General features: G+C 45.4%; 1 protein-coding gene and 1 gene segment (V, D, J or C); one reads left to right on the top strand and one right to left on the bottom strand.

Annotated features, from left to right (window-relative positions):
* LOC121645017 (zinc finger and SCAN domain-containing protein 12-like) overlaps positions 1-7,566 on the bottom strand; it is a 28,134-nt gene extending 20,568 nt beyond the window's left edge. The window contains exon 1 of the mRNA XM_041993288.1: positions 7,311-7,566. Within this exon, the coding sequence (XP_041849222.1) occupies positions 7,311-7,482 (172 nt within the window). The 5' untranslated portion in view covers positions 7,483-7,566. The remainder of the gene's footprint in view (positions 1-7,310) is intronic.
* An 821-nt stretch (positions 7,567-8,387) lies between these two features.
* LOC121645015 lies at positions 8,388-17,355 on the top strand. The segment is given in 4 exon segments: positions 8,388-8,491; positions 8,624-8,796; positions 16,734-16,788; positions 16,867-17,355. Coding segments are annotated over 4 exon segments (660 nt in total).
* Positions 17,356-17,496: the final 141 nt, after the last annotated feature.

The raw sequence follows: 17,496 nt of genomic DNA, 5'->3' as shown, positions 1-17,496 counted from the left end.
GCCAGCACACACCCCGATGTTCCAGCCGCACACCCCAGGATCCAGAGTGCTATCGGCCCCCTCCCCCCACTCCCCATCTACTTCAACCTGCACCCCATATAACCCCACACTCACACCCTCCCCCGTGCCGCACCCACAATCACTCACCACCACACAATCACGCCACACACAACCCACCCACCATGCCCCATGGGGGACACCCCAGGCGGACCAGCGGACAGCGAGCCCCAAGCACCCCCCCTTGACCCCTTGACCGAACCCCCATAGAGCCAGTACCCCTACCAGCTCAGTCACCCCAGGACCCGGCCCCGGGGGTGCATCCAAGGAGACCACTGAATGGTCTCCTCCGATGAACCTTTAGTGGCATTAGGCACCCCTGCTCCCCAGGAGGCCCCCCCAGGCAAGACAGGCCAGGAGAGGCCGCCCCCCACGATCGGGCCATTCAGGGACCGCAGCCAGTGAGCCGCCACCCACCCCAGAAAGTTCCCACCCTCCCACACCCCTAACGGGGAATGAGAGTATGGGGACAGCGGCAGACCCACGGCCCACCACCCCCAGGCCCGCCCAGTCCCCCCCCCCCCCCCCGACAAGTGCACTTAACCCCGCCCCAACCACACACAGAAACACATGCACACACCTATTTCCTTGCACACTCCCACTCACCCTAACTCACATATGCCCTCTCAGCCCCACCCAAAAAATATAAACACTTGCACAGCATCCAACCCTCCCACTCTCACTCCCCAGACACACCCCCACTCATCCTAACACATGCATACGCACGCACACAAACATACCCCCCCATTCACACAAACATCCAAAGTATAGACACACACACACAACATACAAGCATCCCTGTCTCACACCCCAGCACCTCCCCCTATAATCCCCCGAATCCCACTCAGCCCTCCTTCAAACCCCTACACCCCCCCTGCCCCCGGGCCATACCCTGGGTCCCAGGGTGTCAACCAGACACCAGGGCATGCACCAACCCACACCACGGCAGCACATCCGGGGCAGGACCAGACCCCAAGCACACAGGGAGCCCACCACCCCGGAGGGAGGAGGACCACCCCCGGGCACCAGAGCCCAGAATCCCCGCCCAGCCCGCCCCAGAATAGCCTGGCCACCCGGCCCAGGAGCACACACTTCAGAGTGTCCAACAAGATGGGGCTCAAGGCAAAAAATGGTTGAGAGGGTGTTGTCTCAGGTTCTGTCTGAAGACAAGAAGACACGTCACTTGGTCCCCACTTGGCAGGACACAGAAGTCCTTGAATCAATAAACAAAGCCATTGGTCCTCTTCAGGAATTTACAGATGCCCTGTCTGGTGAAGCCTATGTAAGTGTGTCGTACCTGAAGCCAGTTCTCCATCTCCTGAGAACATCAACTCTGACTAGAAGCGATGAGGACACAGATCTTACCAAGGAAATAAAGTCAAGAGCTCTTGTCTTCAATGAAGATAAATACAGCAATCCAGCCACACAGGAGCTAATGGACATGACTTCGTTCCTTGATCCTAGATTCAAGACTGACTACATAAGTGCAGAGAATGTCCCACACATCAAAGAGCGAGTGAAGATCGAAATGGAGCAGGTGGCACGAAAGGTACCTTTGTGTAGTTTAGTAATGTTTAGAATACCACATCAGTACAAGTGACATTTTTATTACACTGATTGGTATTTTGTTTACATAGAAACTTTGCCAGCTCTCATCACTATGTTTTATAGGAAAAGAGGCTCGTCTCAGCACCACAGATGCACCACCAGGGTGCAGCAAAGGCAGACCCATCCACCACAGGGAAGGGAAAGCGGTCACTGGGCAGCTTCTTCAAGAGCAAGGTTGTCCCTCCTCTTTCCTTCACGATGGAGCTGGAGGATGCCATTAAAGCTGAACTGGACAACTACCTGATGACTCCTACTATCGATGGAGAGGAAGATCCACTGGCCTGGTGGAGAGTGCACAAAGTTAACTTTCCATGGCTGAGCAAACTGGCTCGTAAATTCCTGTGCTTACCAGCCACCAGTTCGCCATCAGAGAGATTGTTTGGTGCTAGTGGAAATGTTGTCACATGTCAGCACTCATGTCTAAAACCATCTAAGGTTGACATGCTGGTTTTCTTGTAAAAAACTGTAAAGAGTGATGTAGAGATGTCAGGGAAGCAAGTATTGTTGTTAATTAGGTACTTTTGAGATTTTGTTTGTTCTGCATTTCACCCTGACTTGTAGTGTCAGCCTTTGTTTAAAAAAATATATTTGCTATTTTTCAGGAAAACTGCTCCATTTTTCACTTGACCTACGAGTGTAAGGCCCTTTTTTATTTTATTGGAATTGTTGAATTTTGTTTTTCTAATTACTTATTTAACATTGTTTTTGAATTGTTTTCCTGTCTTGGAAAGAAAGATTTGAGACATTCGTGCCTCAAATTATAGAGGAGGACCAGACTGGTTTTATAACATAAGAAAAACATTACATATAGTAGAGGAGGCCATCAAGGTTTCCTGCTTCCTTAAGGCTTTGTCCTTGCTTCCAGCCGACAGGATGTTCTGGCACAAATCTTTTCATCTACTGGCCCGTACTTTATGTCTACCCTGTTAAACATCTCTACTGCCGTCTTCTTTCGGGTCAGCATGGTGTGTTTGACGGTTTGGACGGCACTAAGAATGTCGATGCTGCCACTTTTCGAGTCAATGATTTCCGACATATAACTAAAAGATGACTCTACCTGTGGTCCATGGAACACTGACTATGCTGCCTGTACCGTTGTGGTGAGAGCTGGGTACCTTCCCGTTTGAAAGACATCTGCCCACCAGCTGACAGCATCACCTCCAACTGTGAACTCCGGCAGGCTCTGGTCTACACCACACTGGAGAATCTAAGAACCATTTAATTATCCCAGCAGGGTCATTTAACCTCCACAGAGGCAAAACATAGAGTTAAAAAATAAACAGCAACAGTAAATATCCATATGTGCATCCATCGGTTCACTTGCCATGAATGACTGCCTAACGCGACCGCTAGGGGTGCAACTTTCAGAAGAGAAAATAAGGGACGCCAACCACAGCGCCCGAGGGCCACGACCACCACGGCCCGACTCCCGTGGGGTGGGGAACCCACAGCAGTGGTGTTTTATTTTGTGCCGGTGTTTTTAGTAAAAGTGTGATTTAAAAAGCAGTTAGTTATACTGAAAGCTTTAAATGCTTTATTACCAATGAACACATTGTTTATTGTTACTGCATATAAAGAGTTTAATAGGCTCCATAAAGCTGTAATAACATGCATCCCTATTTATCATACAAGAGGAAAATACATAACAAAATACCATATGCACACAACTTAGTTACTGTACAATCACTTAACCTAGTTAAAGAGATACTGGTTAATCTACCACGCAGCAGCAGCACCAGTAACTAAAGCAGATCTGTTTGTGTGGAGCAACAATGAATTTTTAAAATATAAACTAAACACACTGAGAACTTCATGTAACCATTAAAGTTAAGTTATAGTTTAAAAATAAACGTTTTCTCTGAACAACATTTATTTATTAACTGTTGATCCATTAGTCCAGGGGTGCCCAAAGTTTTTGCCTCCGAGGGCCAAAGTGAAATTGTACCAGTGCGCCACGGGCCAAACACAGCGATTTTAGGGGTGAAACACAAATAAAAGTAAATTATAATTCTTTTAATTATTGTACATGCATGCAAACACTTGTGCAAATAACACACTACTAACATCACTATGGAAAAGTAACAATAAAGCCACAGGTAGTAGGACATCAAACAAAACTACAGGCACTAATTCTAACCAAGCATAGTGCAAAATGGAAACAACAAACAATGTATGTTCCACCAGGCAAATTGCTAACACTAGTGAGACACATGAAGCTGATCTTTGGACATTACTAGCCTGTCAATGTTCGGCTGCATTTGGCAGGTTTTCTGATGAAAACTAAAAGCTGCGCTGAATCCGAAATGTCTGTGCTCTCATCACATGCAAGTAAAAAACAGTAAATCCAGATGCTTTGGTTTTAAATTGTTCCTTTTGCTCTTTCTCATGTCTTCAATACGGTGGGTCACCGTGTTGCGGGAGAGGCTGATTTGAGAGAAAACCCTTGTCTGAGATGGGCAGACCAACGAAGCTGCTGTGGACAGACAGTCTTTAATAAAATCCCCAGTTGAAAAGGATCTTCCAGTCCTTGCAATCAGAGCTGACATTTCATAGCTGGCCAGTGTCACGCTGTCCTGGAGAGCTGAGGGCCGTGCAAGGGCACTTTGCTGTGAACGGAGTTTAGCTAGCAGCTCACTGGACTTCTTCTTTTGCGCCTCTCCTTGGTACTTAGAAAATGCTGCATGTTTTGTGTCATAATGACGACGTATATTGTACTCTTTTTGTACAGCCACAGACTGATTACAGATAAGACAGACTTCCTTAGAATTAACATCTGTAAAAAATATTTCTCTTCCCATGCAGTGTTAAAACGCCTCTAGTCTGTATGCCACTGCCTATGGCGCTCCATGTTTATGGTTCAGCCCACAAATTTAACATTACATATACAAAGGCTCATGGTGGATCTTTGATATAACAGCAGCACCATGAGTGAGGTGTATAGTCCCATACAGCCCTGTATAAAGTAGTGGAGCCCTGTAAGATCTCCAGGTAGACAGAGATTATCAACCAGGTCTGGTTGATCTTTCTTAAATTGTGTATTATGGTTGCTCTTTCAAGAATGACATAAAAGGAAGAATTTTGATATCTAATTGGTGGGCTAAACCAAACAGTCAGGCGGGCCAAATCTGGCCCGCGGGCCCCACTTTGGGCACCCCGCCTTTAGTCTGACTTTTTCTTTAAATGGACAAATATAAAATATTTATAACGGCTGATACTGCTGTATATTAAATAAATGATCCTTCATTCGACTTTAAAAACTCGTGGTCCTGAATTCCGGACATGGATCAATCATGACATGACGTCCCACACCGGATCCGTCTCAGGAGATGATGAGTGCCTCCAGTGTTGCTCTCCTGATGCGTGATGTCTGACGTCAGACCGCCCACCACTGAAAACACGCCGACACATTTTACAATCTGTCCTGTAAACATCTCCGACGCTGTCCAGCTAAGGATGAAAGCGTTTTCGTTTTTGAGGACGTGGTGGAGTATCGGGTGCAGAGGACGTTTTAAAAAGGTTCAGGTGTTGTGAGCAGCGCCGGTAGGTGACGTCTGTCTCTAGGCAACCGTGACCGCAACAAAGACAACGAGCAGCATTTAGAATAAGGAACAAGAGGCGTCCCGTACGGGACAATCCAATTTAGACAAACATACGGGATGTATCAGCTAATACGGGACAGTTGGCAACCCTAGCGACCGCACACGACAACCTCCGTAATGAATATTCAGGGTAGCTCAGAATTCCTAGAAGCCAGAACTCAGGGCAAAGCACCAGGCTAAAGTTCGGGGCTAATGATAAGCCTACTGTAAGGTTACCAGCTGGCTAGCTGAAATACTAGCAAGCTAAATGGTTAACTTTAGTTAGCAAGACCATCAGACAATGCTGGAATTAACATTACAACTAGCTAACGTTAGATGGCTAGAAAGTTTGCTTTCTTGCTAATGGAATTTTCCAGCATCAGATCCGCTCGTTTCCTAACATTAACCAGTTTGTTCGAAGCATCAGGTAACGTATGAAAAAAGCGCTAGCTAACGTTATTTAAATCAAACAAATATCTGTTATTTTTGCTCCGAACAGACTGACGGACGGCAGGACCTGGGCCGGCATTGAAAGCCTCGATCGGTTCTGCTGTCCGACCTGTTGTGTGCATGCGTGGTGTCGGAACAGCTCTAGTATATTGATGCTAGCAAGCCACGTTCCGTCCCACAACTTTGGCTCGCTGACCCGGCATTTAAAGACCGGCTTTAGCCGGTCATGGGGAACGATCGGGAAGCTTTTTGTAAAGTGTGCAGGAAAACCAATAATGTGACCTGGAACGTGTCACAGCGATCATATCACATGGTTTTTGGTGCAACTGCAAACAACCACCTGGTTTGTTGCTGTACTGTTCCATCTCCCATCAGCCCAAACATAAAAGCTACTGGTTATTCCAGCCTTGGACATACAGGGTCTATATGGGATTTCCTGCTACCACAGAGAAAATACCAGTTCATTTTATGTGCTGTGTTAAAGTGACAGGTGGATATTTCAGTACTGCTGCTGCTCAGCTAAACTAGTCTGTACACGTAGGCTACCGTCCACATCTGTCCTGGTCCAGCTCAGAAACAGCTGTAAACTGGGCCAATGAGGAACATTTTCTTAGTCCAGGTTAAAGCTGATGAGGAGACTTTGTGACTTCATCAGTGTGTTTATCTGGCTGGAAATCTGCTTGTTGGCTTATTTTACTGCATGAAATCTTTGGTGGGTCCTGCTGGACCAAACAGACCTCCACAGGTGGGCTGCTGCATGGAAAAGTTTAATATGTTTAATATGCCTTAAATTGTAATGCAATGTTTTATTTTAGGATTAAAACACTGCTCTTTTAAAATAATGCAAAACATAAAAGAACCAATCTTTTGAACGACTCTTTGAAGTGACGACTCCCGAATGAACGACTCGTTTCAAAGAGCCATAAGTCCCATCACTACAAAACACACTCATTTTAAATGGGAACATCATCTTCCCCAAATAAAGATGAAAATTAAGCATTTTTTCCTGAAAGGACCAAATTATCAGTCAGTTTTAGGTATTTACCCAGTAAGAACATGTGAAGTTCACTTACTTACCCGGTAACTGCAGCTAGTTCAAATGGGTAAATACGAGGAAACTACTGTTCAACAGCTTCATAATTACTCTGGATTTACCCATGAAGTTCTTAGTAGCAGCAACACATGACGGTAACTACAGAAACATGTCAGTAAAAACGTAGAAAGAAAGAAGTGTTGAAGTACAGTGAAAAGCTTCTATTATTTCCTGCTAACTACGTCCCTGCAAATATCTGCATTGGGGTGGTAGAGATGTGAAACGTCTGCAACCAGCCCACAGTGGCATCTCAGCGTCTCTCTTAGTGTTTCTGCCTGAAACTGCAGCTGCAGCATCATTTTCCTCTCAGTCTAAAACTAAATGCTGCCACGTGGACTACAGATGGGAATTAGTGAGAACGCTGGAATCTGCTACAGAGCATCTTTACCTTGTGGATCAGGTTTTCTACATGGTCCCTGACAAATAAAGCAAATAAATCTAAACTAAATGTACCGTAGAGCTCTGATCAGGATCCTCCATGAGTCCATGTGTTAGTTCATTCAGACCATCCCAGTGTTTCATACCTGTTCTGATTAACTTTATCTGTGGTTTCCAGGTGATATCCAGCAGTCTGCGCTGACGATCGATCTCTTCTTCGTACTGGACGATGGTTTTTTCAAACTCTGTGAATATTTCTTCAGCAGCAGCAGTTAGTCGCTCGCTGATAAACTCTCTCAGATGCTGAACTGAAGACATTGTTGCTGAAACACTGAAATATTCAGCTGAGAGACGACAACACAACCGTCTTCCTGCTCCGTCCTCACACGAGGAAAGCTAACGATGCTGTTAGCGGCTTGTTTACTTCCGGTTGGTGTCACACTGGGAAGTTCCGGCAGCAGAAGAGGAAGTCAACCTTTTATTCCGCTTTGTATTTGAAATATTACTTACTTAAATGTACTTACTTAAATATAATTTAACTTCTAAATGTACCGTAGTACTTACCTAAATATAATTTAATTATATACACCAATGACGTCAGAAACTAATGTTTAACCCTTTATAGGGATTTAATCTTTGTCCAATTACAAGACGTTTGAGAGCTAATCTGAATGTATAAATAAAATCTAAAAGCACTCAGAGACCACAGACCTCCACCAAGCCATTGTAATGTGTTCCCAGTGATTTTAGACATTAGTTTTGAGCCAGAATCTGGTGAAATTATCCCTACCTCTCCATAGTAAGGAATCATTTAAAGAAAATCCTGGATCCTGATCCAAATCACCCCTAAAATCTAATCACTTGTTTCTTTTCTGTTTATCAGATTTCCAGAAAATTTAATCAAAATCTGTCCATTTTTTTAGTTATGTTGCTAACAGACAAAGCAACGCTGCTGGAAACATGACCTCTACTTTGGTGGAGGTAATAATTTAAAGTGATTATGGTTTTCTCTCAGCTTTTTTCAGACACCTGCAGGATGACACACTTTCTCCTCTCCAGGCTGTAGAGCTCTGTGGTAATCAGTCTTTATGTCAGACTGGTTTGAGCTGACAGAAATGCTGCACTAACTCAGATAAAACTAGAACTGTACTGAGCAGAAAAGCAGCTCAGGTTCATGAGTCTCCTCCTACTGTTTGACTGCAGCTGTGAACATCTGACCAAACACAAAACCTCTCACAGATAATTCATCCTGAACTCCAGGTCCACCATTTCTCCTCTGGAAACATGGAAACACTGGCTGTGATTTGCTTCTTTTCAGCTCTCGTAGGTACGTATGTTTGTAAGAAGAAAACCTGGAAAACAACCAGGTTAAAAACTACAGATAGAGTTTGGATTCTCATTGAAGTGAAATCTGACTTTAGATCAGAGCTGGAAATAAAACATGTGGTCTGATCAGCAGGTAACAGCCTGGAAGATGATATAACTCCCAGCAGAGCTGAAGTGTTTTCATCAGAGGGTCACAGAGAAACTCTGTCCTGTAACTACTCAGTTGCAGCTGAGAACCTGCAGTGGTATCGACAGGATCCTGGATCAGGTCCTCAGTTCCTTCTCCTCCAAACACCAGGACCACAGGTGGATATGTAAATAAAAAACTCAATAAATGCAAAAAAAAGGTAAAAATTAAGCACCGGAGGCTGGAGAAAGTCCTGCATTAACAAAACCCAACAACCTGTACACAAAGGAAACATAACACATGGCAACAAAAGATTATAAGTCCAAAACAATCAAAGATGCAAACAAAACCAAACCGTGCAAGTCCATAAAAACAGGCTGTAGCAGGGATGATCCAGCAGGAGCCCAGCCGTGCGCTTGGTTCAGCCAGGCAGAGTCCAGCAGGGAGTGTGTGTCTAAACAGCAGGTGCTTAGAAATAAACCCCGACAGGACAGCAGAGCATTCCAGGACGCCGGAGCAGGATCTGGCTCACAGTGTCCAGCCAACCTATACGTCTACAAATAAAAACTTAGATGAGTTACATATTAGAACCAGATAAAACTCTGGGTTAGATGTCCTACCCGTGAATGAAGCCTCCCCTGCCTGAAGGAGGAAGGGAAACGCAGCCAGACACCCGATGCAGGGAAAAGGCAACCTGGCCCGATGCCGAGACACTGCAGCAGCTGAGAGGGGAAGGGACAGTCCACCTAACAAGACAGAGCCAATACAGGCTGCCCCAACCACGGCGGGTAAACTGCCACACTGCAGACAAAGTTAAGCAGCTGTCACCCAGAAGACAGGAAACCATTGCTAAACCCAGGTAACACTGATGACACTTACGGTGGATCCGCAATCAAGATTCTCCTGGCAAGACCAGCCACGTCCACTGCCAACCAACCCCCAGAAGGGAAGCACCAGACTGGAATCAGACGGGCCTGCAGCAGCGATGCTGGGAATGTGTGGAAGTTATGTCACATCAAGTCACCTCCATCTCTACAGAACATCTAACATGCTGAAGGTTTTCAGTACAAACTTATGAACACATGAATATTCAGTGAAACATAACCTCCATACAGGAATATTCTAGCATACAGGGATTCCACAACATGAGAGTTAAACAGGGAAAAATAACACTACACTTGTGGAAACTTATTTTAGGAAAGTTGAAACAACATAAATAGACCTTTATTGTCATTAAACATAATGAAAGTGAAAGTGCTAAAAACCAGATGATGTCCTGGATGAGTTTTGTCCTAAATTATATCTCGCGCTTTCTTGAGGCACCGAGAGGTGTACAGTTCATCCAAGAAGGCAGAGGGCAGCGATGGTTTTCTGGGCAGTGGTGAGGACCTTCTGGAGCCATTTTCTCTGTGCTGCTGTGCAGCTGCAAACCAAACACACAGACAGTACGTCAGCACAGACTCTACAGAGCAGTGGTAGAAAGACAAAAGCAGCTTTTGTGGCAGCTGGTTCTTCTTCTTCTTTGTTATTATTATTATACTTTTTTTTATTATTATTATTTTTTTAGCAAAGCTGAAGTTAAAAGATGAACATAGTTGTTAAAACCCCAGAAACTGCATAACTTCAGAACATTTGATCCACTTTAGTTCCTTCCTCCATCAGGTCCTCCTGCAGCTCTTTGTCAGTTTTACAGCTGCTGTTTTCAATCTGATTCTCCTTGTTGCTGATTCTTTCAGCTCCAGGAAGCTTTGAAAACTAAATCATATATTTAACATGAAGAGGGTTTGACTGAGAACAACTATCAGATCAGAAAGTTCCAGAGTTTTCTCTTCCTTTAGGTGTCAGCTGTGAACAGCTCACTGAGGCTCTGCTGGAAGGCTTTTTCCTCCCTGTTGAAGTGAACTTTTTCCTCCACTAGAGGCCACATGATGAAGTAGGCGGGGCTCTACTTCTGCACTGTGTTCAAGCTTTCTGTCAATAAGAAGAGCTGCTGTGAAGAGAACAATTGTCAGACTGAATGTTGAACATCAGCTAGTTTCTCCTGCTGATTGAAACCTTGTTGTACAGATGGAACATTGGCTGTGGATTATTCTGGCTGCTCTTTTCTTTGGTAAGATAGAAACTCAACATGTTTCCTCTTCAAACACTTGAACACATTACTGAGCTGTACATGAAGAGCTTTTAATGTTCATTCTACAGAAAATCACAGCACATCATTTCTGCTGCCATTTGTTACCTTGTAAAAACACCTTCTATGCTTCAAAGTGACAATGATGAGTGGAAATGACATCTATTCTACATGGAATAGAACTCTTTAAAGCTGCTCATTCTTCTCCTTTAATCAATCATCTTTATTGATTCATCTCTTCCTCTGCATGTTCTGTTCTTCCTCAGAGTGTAAAGGAGAAGACACAGTGACCCAGCCAAGAGAAGATGTTACTGCTGCTGAAGGAGACCATGTTACACTCAGCTGTACTTTTACTACCAGTGACACATATCAAAGATTATTCTGGTACAAACAAGAAGTAAAAAGTTTCCCAAAGTATATGCTGAAACGTTACTCAACATCAAGAGAAAATGATCCAGAGTTCAGCAAAGACAGATTTGATGCTGAGATCAGAGACAAATCATCAGTTCCTCTGAACATCCAGAAGCTTCATGTGACTGACTCTGCTGTGTACTACTGTGCTCTGCAGCCCACAGTGACAGGAAACAGCAAAACTCTTTACAAAAACCTTTGGAGCAAAGACAACGCAATACTCCACAACGTCCACTAGAGGGCCTCACACGCTGTTAAAGCTCTGATTGTTGAGTCATTGGACTGATGACAAAGACAAGAGAGAAATGAAGCAGTAAAGATCAGAGACAGAGACAGAGCTGCTGTGGAAGCAGGAAACAATCTGATTGGTTGAGCTGAACTGAAAACATCATGGCCCCGCCCACTGAACTTCAGCTCATCCAATGACATTATTTCTTCCTCATTCTACTGCAGTGGAAGAACATTGTTCATCTGCTGTGTGTCTGGCTTTAAGAACTCCAAAGACATGTTGCTTTACCTCTTTTTGCTTCTATCTCACATTCTAGGTGAGTTTAAGAACAGGGATTAAAGTTTGCTTGAAGCTGCTGCATTAACCACATATACAGACTGCATTTCACTACTTTTCTGCTTTCTTTGCTCTGATAGAATGAAAATCATCTTTGGATCATCTTGTAAATTGAACTGACAGAGTTCTACAGTTGATTTAGTTGTGAATGTCCACAAAGTAACACTGTACAGGAGACATTTTCCACTGTCTTCTCCTCTCAGCCTCATGGACAATGTTAGTCTGATGGCTTCATTTTCTCTACTTTTTCCAGGACTAAAAGCTGCAGACACAATCTCTCCTGATCAAGATGAAGTCAGTGGAAGAGAAGGACGACCTCTCAAACTCACATGTAGATATCAGACTGATGCTAGTTATCCTCTCCTCCACTGGTTCAAACATCATTCTGACCTTCAGGCTCCTCAGTTCATATTGTGGAAACAACATGGCTCCACATATGAACACATTCCTGATCAGCGATATTCCTCAGAAACATCGTCTACAACAACCAGCCTGACCATCAGCGAGCTAACCCTGGCAGATACAGCTCTCTACTACTGTGCTCTAGAAACACAGTGATACAAAGTGTAGAAGAGGCTGTACAAAAACCTGAACACAGATATCTGACTACTCTTCAAAGAGGAGGGAAGTGGTATTCAGACCACAGCTTCATATCAGATGGATTCTGCTCATTCCTGTTTTATCAGAGTCTCTGTGGTTCCAGCTGCAAACACTAATTATTCTAATAGAAAAACTCACCAACAATGTGCTTCATAGAGCTTTGGAAAGAATAGAAAATGTTTTAAAATGTGTTATAGAGAAGATAAAATGAAGAAAACCAAGCAGAGGTTGCAGAGCGCTGAAAAGCAGAGTTTATATTTCCACTTAAACAAATCAAATCTCAAACCTATAAGGTTTTATAGACAATGATGCAGAGTGAATCAGCAGTGTTAGGAGAGTAGAGTAAGACAGACGTCACCATTTACCCAAAATATAACCACATATATACAAATATATATATATTTCTATATACATACGTGTTATGGGCCAGATGTAATTCAGGACCTTGTTCTACATTTCTGGTGTATTGATCTTCCCTTGACGCAAAGTCAAGGTCAACACACCAGCACATGATCATAGTGGCAGCATAAAGAACTTAACCCACACTTCTTTTTTAATGATCAACTTTTTATTCTGTTCCATCTCCAACTTTTCCACAATGTTTATTTATTTATCTCGGCATAGTGAAAGTAAATAAAACATATTACAGTAAGGTAAAAAAAAAAAAAAAACAAAGACCGAAAGGGTGTAGGCTGAAGCTAGTAGCAAAAAAAAAAAAAATAGAACATAATAAAAAATGTATAATTTTGAATATTGACTGACCTTGCTAACATTACCTGGACCAGATTTCAGTTGATGCCCTACGTCACAGATGCATGGGAATTCTTCCATTCTGAAGTGAAAGTCATTGATAAACATGCTTCTTTCTAAACTATTCATGTTAAAGGAAGACATCTTCCATGGGTTCGTTCTGATTTAATTAACCTTTACAAACAACGAGACCAAGCTTGGACTAAGTATAGGAGCTCTAAAGAACCAGCTGATTGGGAGAGATACCGTCAGGTTAGAAATCACTCCAAAACACAAACTAGGAATGCTAGATCAAATTATTAGGTTTAATGGCGCATTAATGGATAATGAAATTACTGTTCTCCTCCCTGAGCCGCCACCTTATCGTGGTGGAGGAGTTTGTGTGTCCTGACGATCCTAGCAGCTATGTTGTCGGGTGCTTCATGCCCCTGGTAGGGTCACCCATGGCAAACAGGTGTCTAGGGGAGGGACCAGACGAAGTGCGGCTCACATTACCCCTATAACAATGAAAAAGCAAGGACCAAGGTTTTCCTTGCCCGGACGTGGGTCACCGGGGCCACCCTCTGGAGCCAGGCCTGGAGGTGGGGCATGGAGGCGAGCGCCTGGTGGCCGGGCCGTTGCTCATGGGGCCCGGTCGGGCTCAGCCCAAATAGGTGACATGGGCCTCCCCTCCCGTGGGCTCACCACCTGCAGGAGGGGCCGTAGGGGTCGGGTGCATTGTGAGCTGGGCGGCTGCCAGAGATGGGGACCCTGGCGGTCTGATCCTCGGCTGCAAAAACTAGGTCTAGGGACATGGAATGTCACCTCTGTGGTTGGGGAAGGAGCCTGAGCTGGTGCACAAGGTTGAGCGGTTCCGGCTAGATATAGTTGGACTCACCTTGATGCACGGCTTGGGCTCTGGAGCCACTGTCCTTGAGAGGGGTTGGGCCCTTTTCCATTCTGGAGTTGCTCCCAGTGAGAGGCGCCGAGCAGGTGTGGGCATGCTTATTGCCCCCTGACTTGACCTGTACGTTGGGGTTTACCCCGGTGGACGAAAGGGTAGCCTCCCTCCGCCCTTGGGTGGGGGGATGGGTCCTGACTGTTGTATGTGCTTATGCACCTAATAGCAGTTCAGAGTACCCACACTTTTTGGAGTCCTTGGAGGGGGTGTTGGAGAGCACTCTTTCTGGGGACGCCCTCGTTCTGCTAGGGGACTTCAGTGCTCATGTGGGCAATGACAGCGAGACCTGGAGGGGTGTGACTGGGAGGAACCGCCCCCCTAATCTGAATCCGAGTGGTGTTTTGTAGTTGGTCTTCTGTGCTCGTCGTGGACTGTCCATAACAAACACCTTGTTCAGACATAAGAGTGTCCACATGTGCACTTGGCACCAGGACACTCTAGGTCACAGTTCGATGATCAACTTTGTAGTCATGTCGTTTGTCTTGCGGCCGCATGTTCTGGACACTCGGGTGAAGAGAGGGGTGGAGCTGTCAACTGATCACCACCTGGTGGTGAGTTGGCTCAGATGGTGGGGGAGGATGCCGGTCAGGCCTGGCAGACCCAAGCGTGTTGTGAGGGTCTGCTGGTAATGTCTGGCAGAGTCCCCTGTCAGAAAGAGTTTCAACTCCCATCAACCATGTTCCGGGTGAGGCGGGGGACATTGAGTCCGAATGGGCTGTGTTCCATGCCTCTATTGTCGAGGCGGCCAGCCGCAGCTGTGGCCGTAAGGTTGTCGGTGCCTGTCACAGCGGTAACCCCCGAACTCGTTGGTGGACTTCGACAGTAAGGGATGCCGTCAAGCTGAAGAAGGAGTCCTATCGGGCCTTTTTGGCCTGTGGGACTCCAGAGGCAGCTGATGGGTATCGGCGGGCTAAGCGGAGCGCAGCTTCGGCGGTCACTAAGGCAAAAACTTGGGCAAGGGAGGAGTTTGGAGAGGCCATGGAGAATGACTTCCCGACGGCTTCGAGGAGATTCTGGTCCACCGTCCGGCGGCTCAGGAGGGGAAAGCAGTGCTCTGTCAACAGTGTGTACAGTGGGGATGGGGGGCTGTTGACTTCAACTCAGGACGTTGTGAGGCGGTGGAGGGAATACTTTGAAGACCTTCTCAATCCCACCAACACGTCTTCCGATGAGGAAGCAGAGTCTGGTGTAGCTGGTGCTGGCTCTCCTATCTCTGGGGCTGAGGTCGCTGAGGTGGTTAAAAAGCTCCTCGGTGGCAAGGCCCTGGGGGTGGATGAGGTCCGCCCAGAGTTCCTTAAGGCTCTGGATGCTGTTGTGCTGTCTTGGCTTCTGTAGCATTGCGTGGACATCGGGGACAGTTCCCCTGGACTGGCAGACTGTGGTGGTGGTCTCCCTCTTTATAAAGGGGGACCGGAGGGTGTACTCCAACTACAGGGGGATCACACTCCTCAGCCTCCCCGGTAAGGTCTATTCAGGGGTGCTGGAGAGGAGGGTCCGTCAGATAGTCGAACCTCGGATTGAGGAGGAGCAGTGTGGTTTTCATCCCGGTCGTGGAACAGTGGACCAGCTCTACACCCTCTTCAGGGTTTTGGAGGGGGCATGGGAGTTTGCCCAACCAATCTACATGTGCTTTGTGGACTTGGAGAGGGCATTCGACCATGTCCCCTGGGGACTCCTGTGGGGGTACTCCGGGAGTATGGAGCGCTGGACTCGCTTTTACGAGCTGTCCAGTCCCTGTACAACTGGTGCCAGAGCGTGATCTGCATTGCTGGCAGTAAATCAGAATCATTTCCAGTGCGGGTTGGACTCTGCCAAGGCTGCCCTTTGTCACTTCTTTTCATGACCTTTATGGACAGAATTTCTAGGCGCAGCCGAGGTGTTGGAGGGATCCGGTTCGGTGGCCTCAGAATTGGGTCTCTGCTCTTTGCAGATGATGTGGTTCTGTTGGCTTCATCGGGCCATGATCTTCTGCTCTCACTGGAGCGATTTCCAGCCGAGTGTGAAGCGGCTGGGGTGAGAATAAGCACCTCCAAATCCGAGACCATGGTCCTCGGCCGGAAAAGGGTGAGGGTGGAATGCTGACATAATTTATCAAAATGCATATGATATACATCTTAAACTATTAAATATCTTATTTAATACTCTCTGCAGATTCATCTTAAGATGTCCTCTTAGAACTCATCATTGTACTCTATATGAGAAACTTAATTGGTTACAGCCTGACGGGAGAAGACGCTGCCATTGGTTTCAATTTCTTTTTAAATGTGCTTATTTTGACAGCTGTGTAGGTCTGAGGGATCTCAAGTTTCTGCGGTAGGACATCATCATCATCATCACGTCCATATTAGTGGAATAACTAGTTCCTACCTTCCTACACTTGATTAAACCTGAGAATCTTTTATTCCTCCCTAAAATCATAGAAAACCAAGTTAAACATGGATAAAAGTTTTTACGTTTCCAACAGTGAAACTGGGATCCAGATTGTAAAGTCCTGATTTAAAACAGACAGACCTTCTAAGCTCCTGAGATCAGAGTGAAGAAGATGAAGCAGCCAGACTGTTAACCAGGAGGAAGAGTAACTGAGAGAAGAGAAACTACAGATGAAAGAGGAGACGGAGAGATTCAGGGAGGAGCTGAGCTGTTACTGAACTATAGAAGAGACACAAACTTCCACATTCAACACAGTTCAACACACAAACCACAAACATCACCTTTATTCAACATGCTGTCTTTGCAGACATTTGGATTCACTCTGCTGTTTCTAGTCATTCTAACAGGTTTGTTTGCTTCTTTAAAACATCCATTTCTGGATTTTCTGCTTCTTCTTCAGTTATTTGACTTCTCTCTTCCTTTAGGTGTCAGCTGTGAAGAACTCACTGCAGTCAAGAATGAAGAGTCCAGTTTAGAAGGAAGCTCTGTTACTCTGTCCTACACTAAAACTAAAACTATAGCTCCTGGTGATGATTTCTTCTGGTATCGACAATATCCAGGAAAACCACCAGAATTCCTCCTGCATATCTCTGGATTCAACAAGTCAAGTGCAGCAGAGTCTCTGAAATCAGCCGCAAGGTTCTCCACTAAACTGAGAGGAAAACAAGATGTAGATCTGGAGATCTCCTCTGCTGCAGTGTCTGACTCTGCTGTGTACTACTGTGCTGTGAGGCCCACAGTGACAGGAAACAGCAAAACTCTGTACAAAAACCTTTGGAGCAAAGACAACGCAATACTCCACAACGTCCACTAGAGGGCCTCACACACTGTTAAAGCTCTGAAATGTTTACACAGAAGAGAATAAAGAACACATTAGTGTCTTTGCTTCATTGTTTAAGTCATTGTGATTAAATTATTTATCAGTAAACCAGCAAACAAAGGAATGAGCCACAAACGCCTCTTATACAGCTGTTGTTCCTGCGATGCCTAAATGTGTGGCAGCTGTAGAAGCAGGAAGGAATTTAGACTGGAGGAGTTTTGTTCTAAATTATATC

This window comes from Melanotaenia boesemani, chromosome 8, assembly GCF_017639745.1.
Source record: "Melanotaenia boesemani isolate fMelBoe1 chromosome 8, fMelBoe1.pri, whole genome shotgun sequence".
NCBI classification, from domain to species: Eukaryota; Metazoa; Chordata; class Actinopteri; order Atheriniformes; family Melanotaeniidae; genus Melanotaenia; species Melanotaenia boesemani.
Note: the sequence above shows the minus strand (reverse complement) of the source record. Positions and strands in the feature narration are given on the sequence as shown.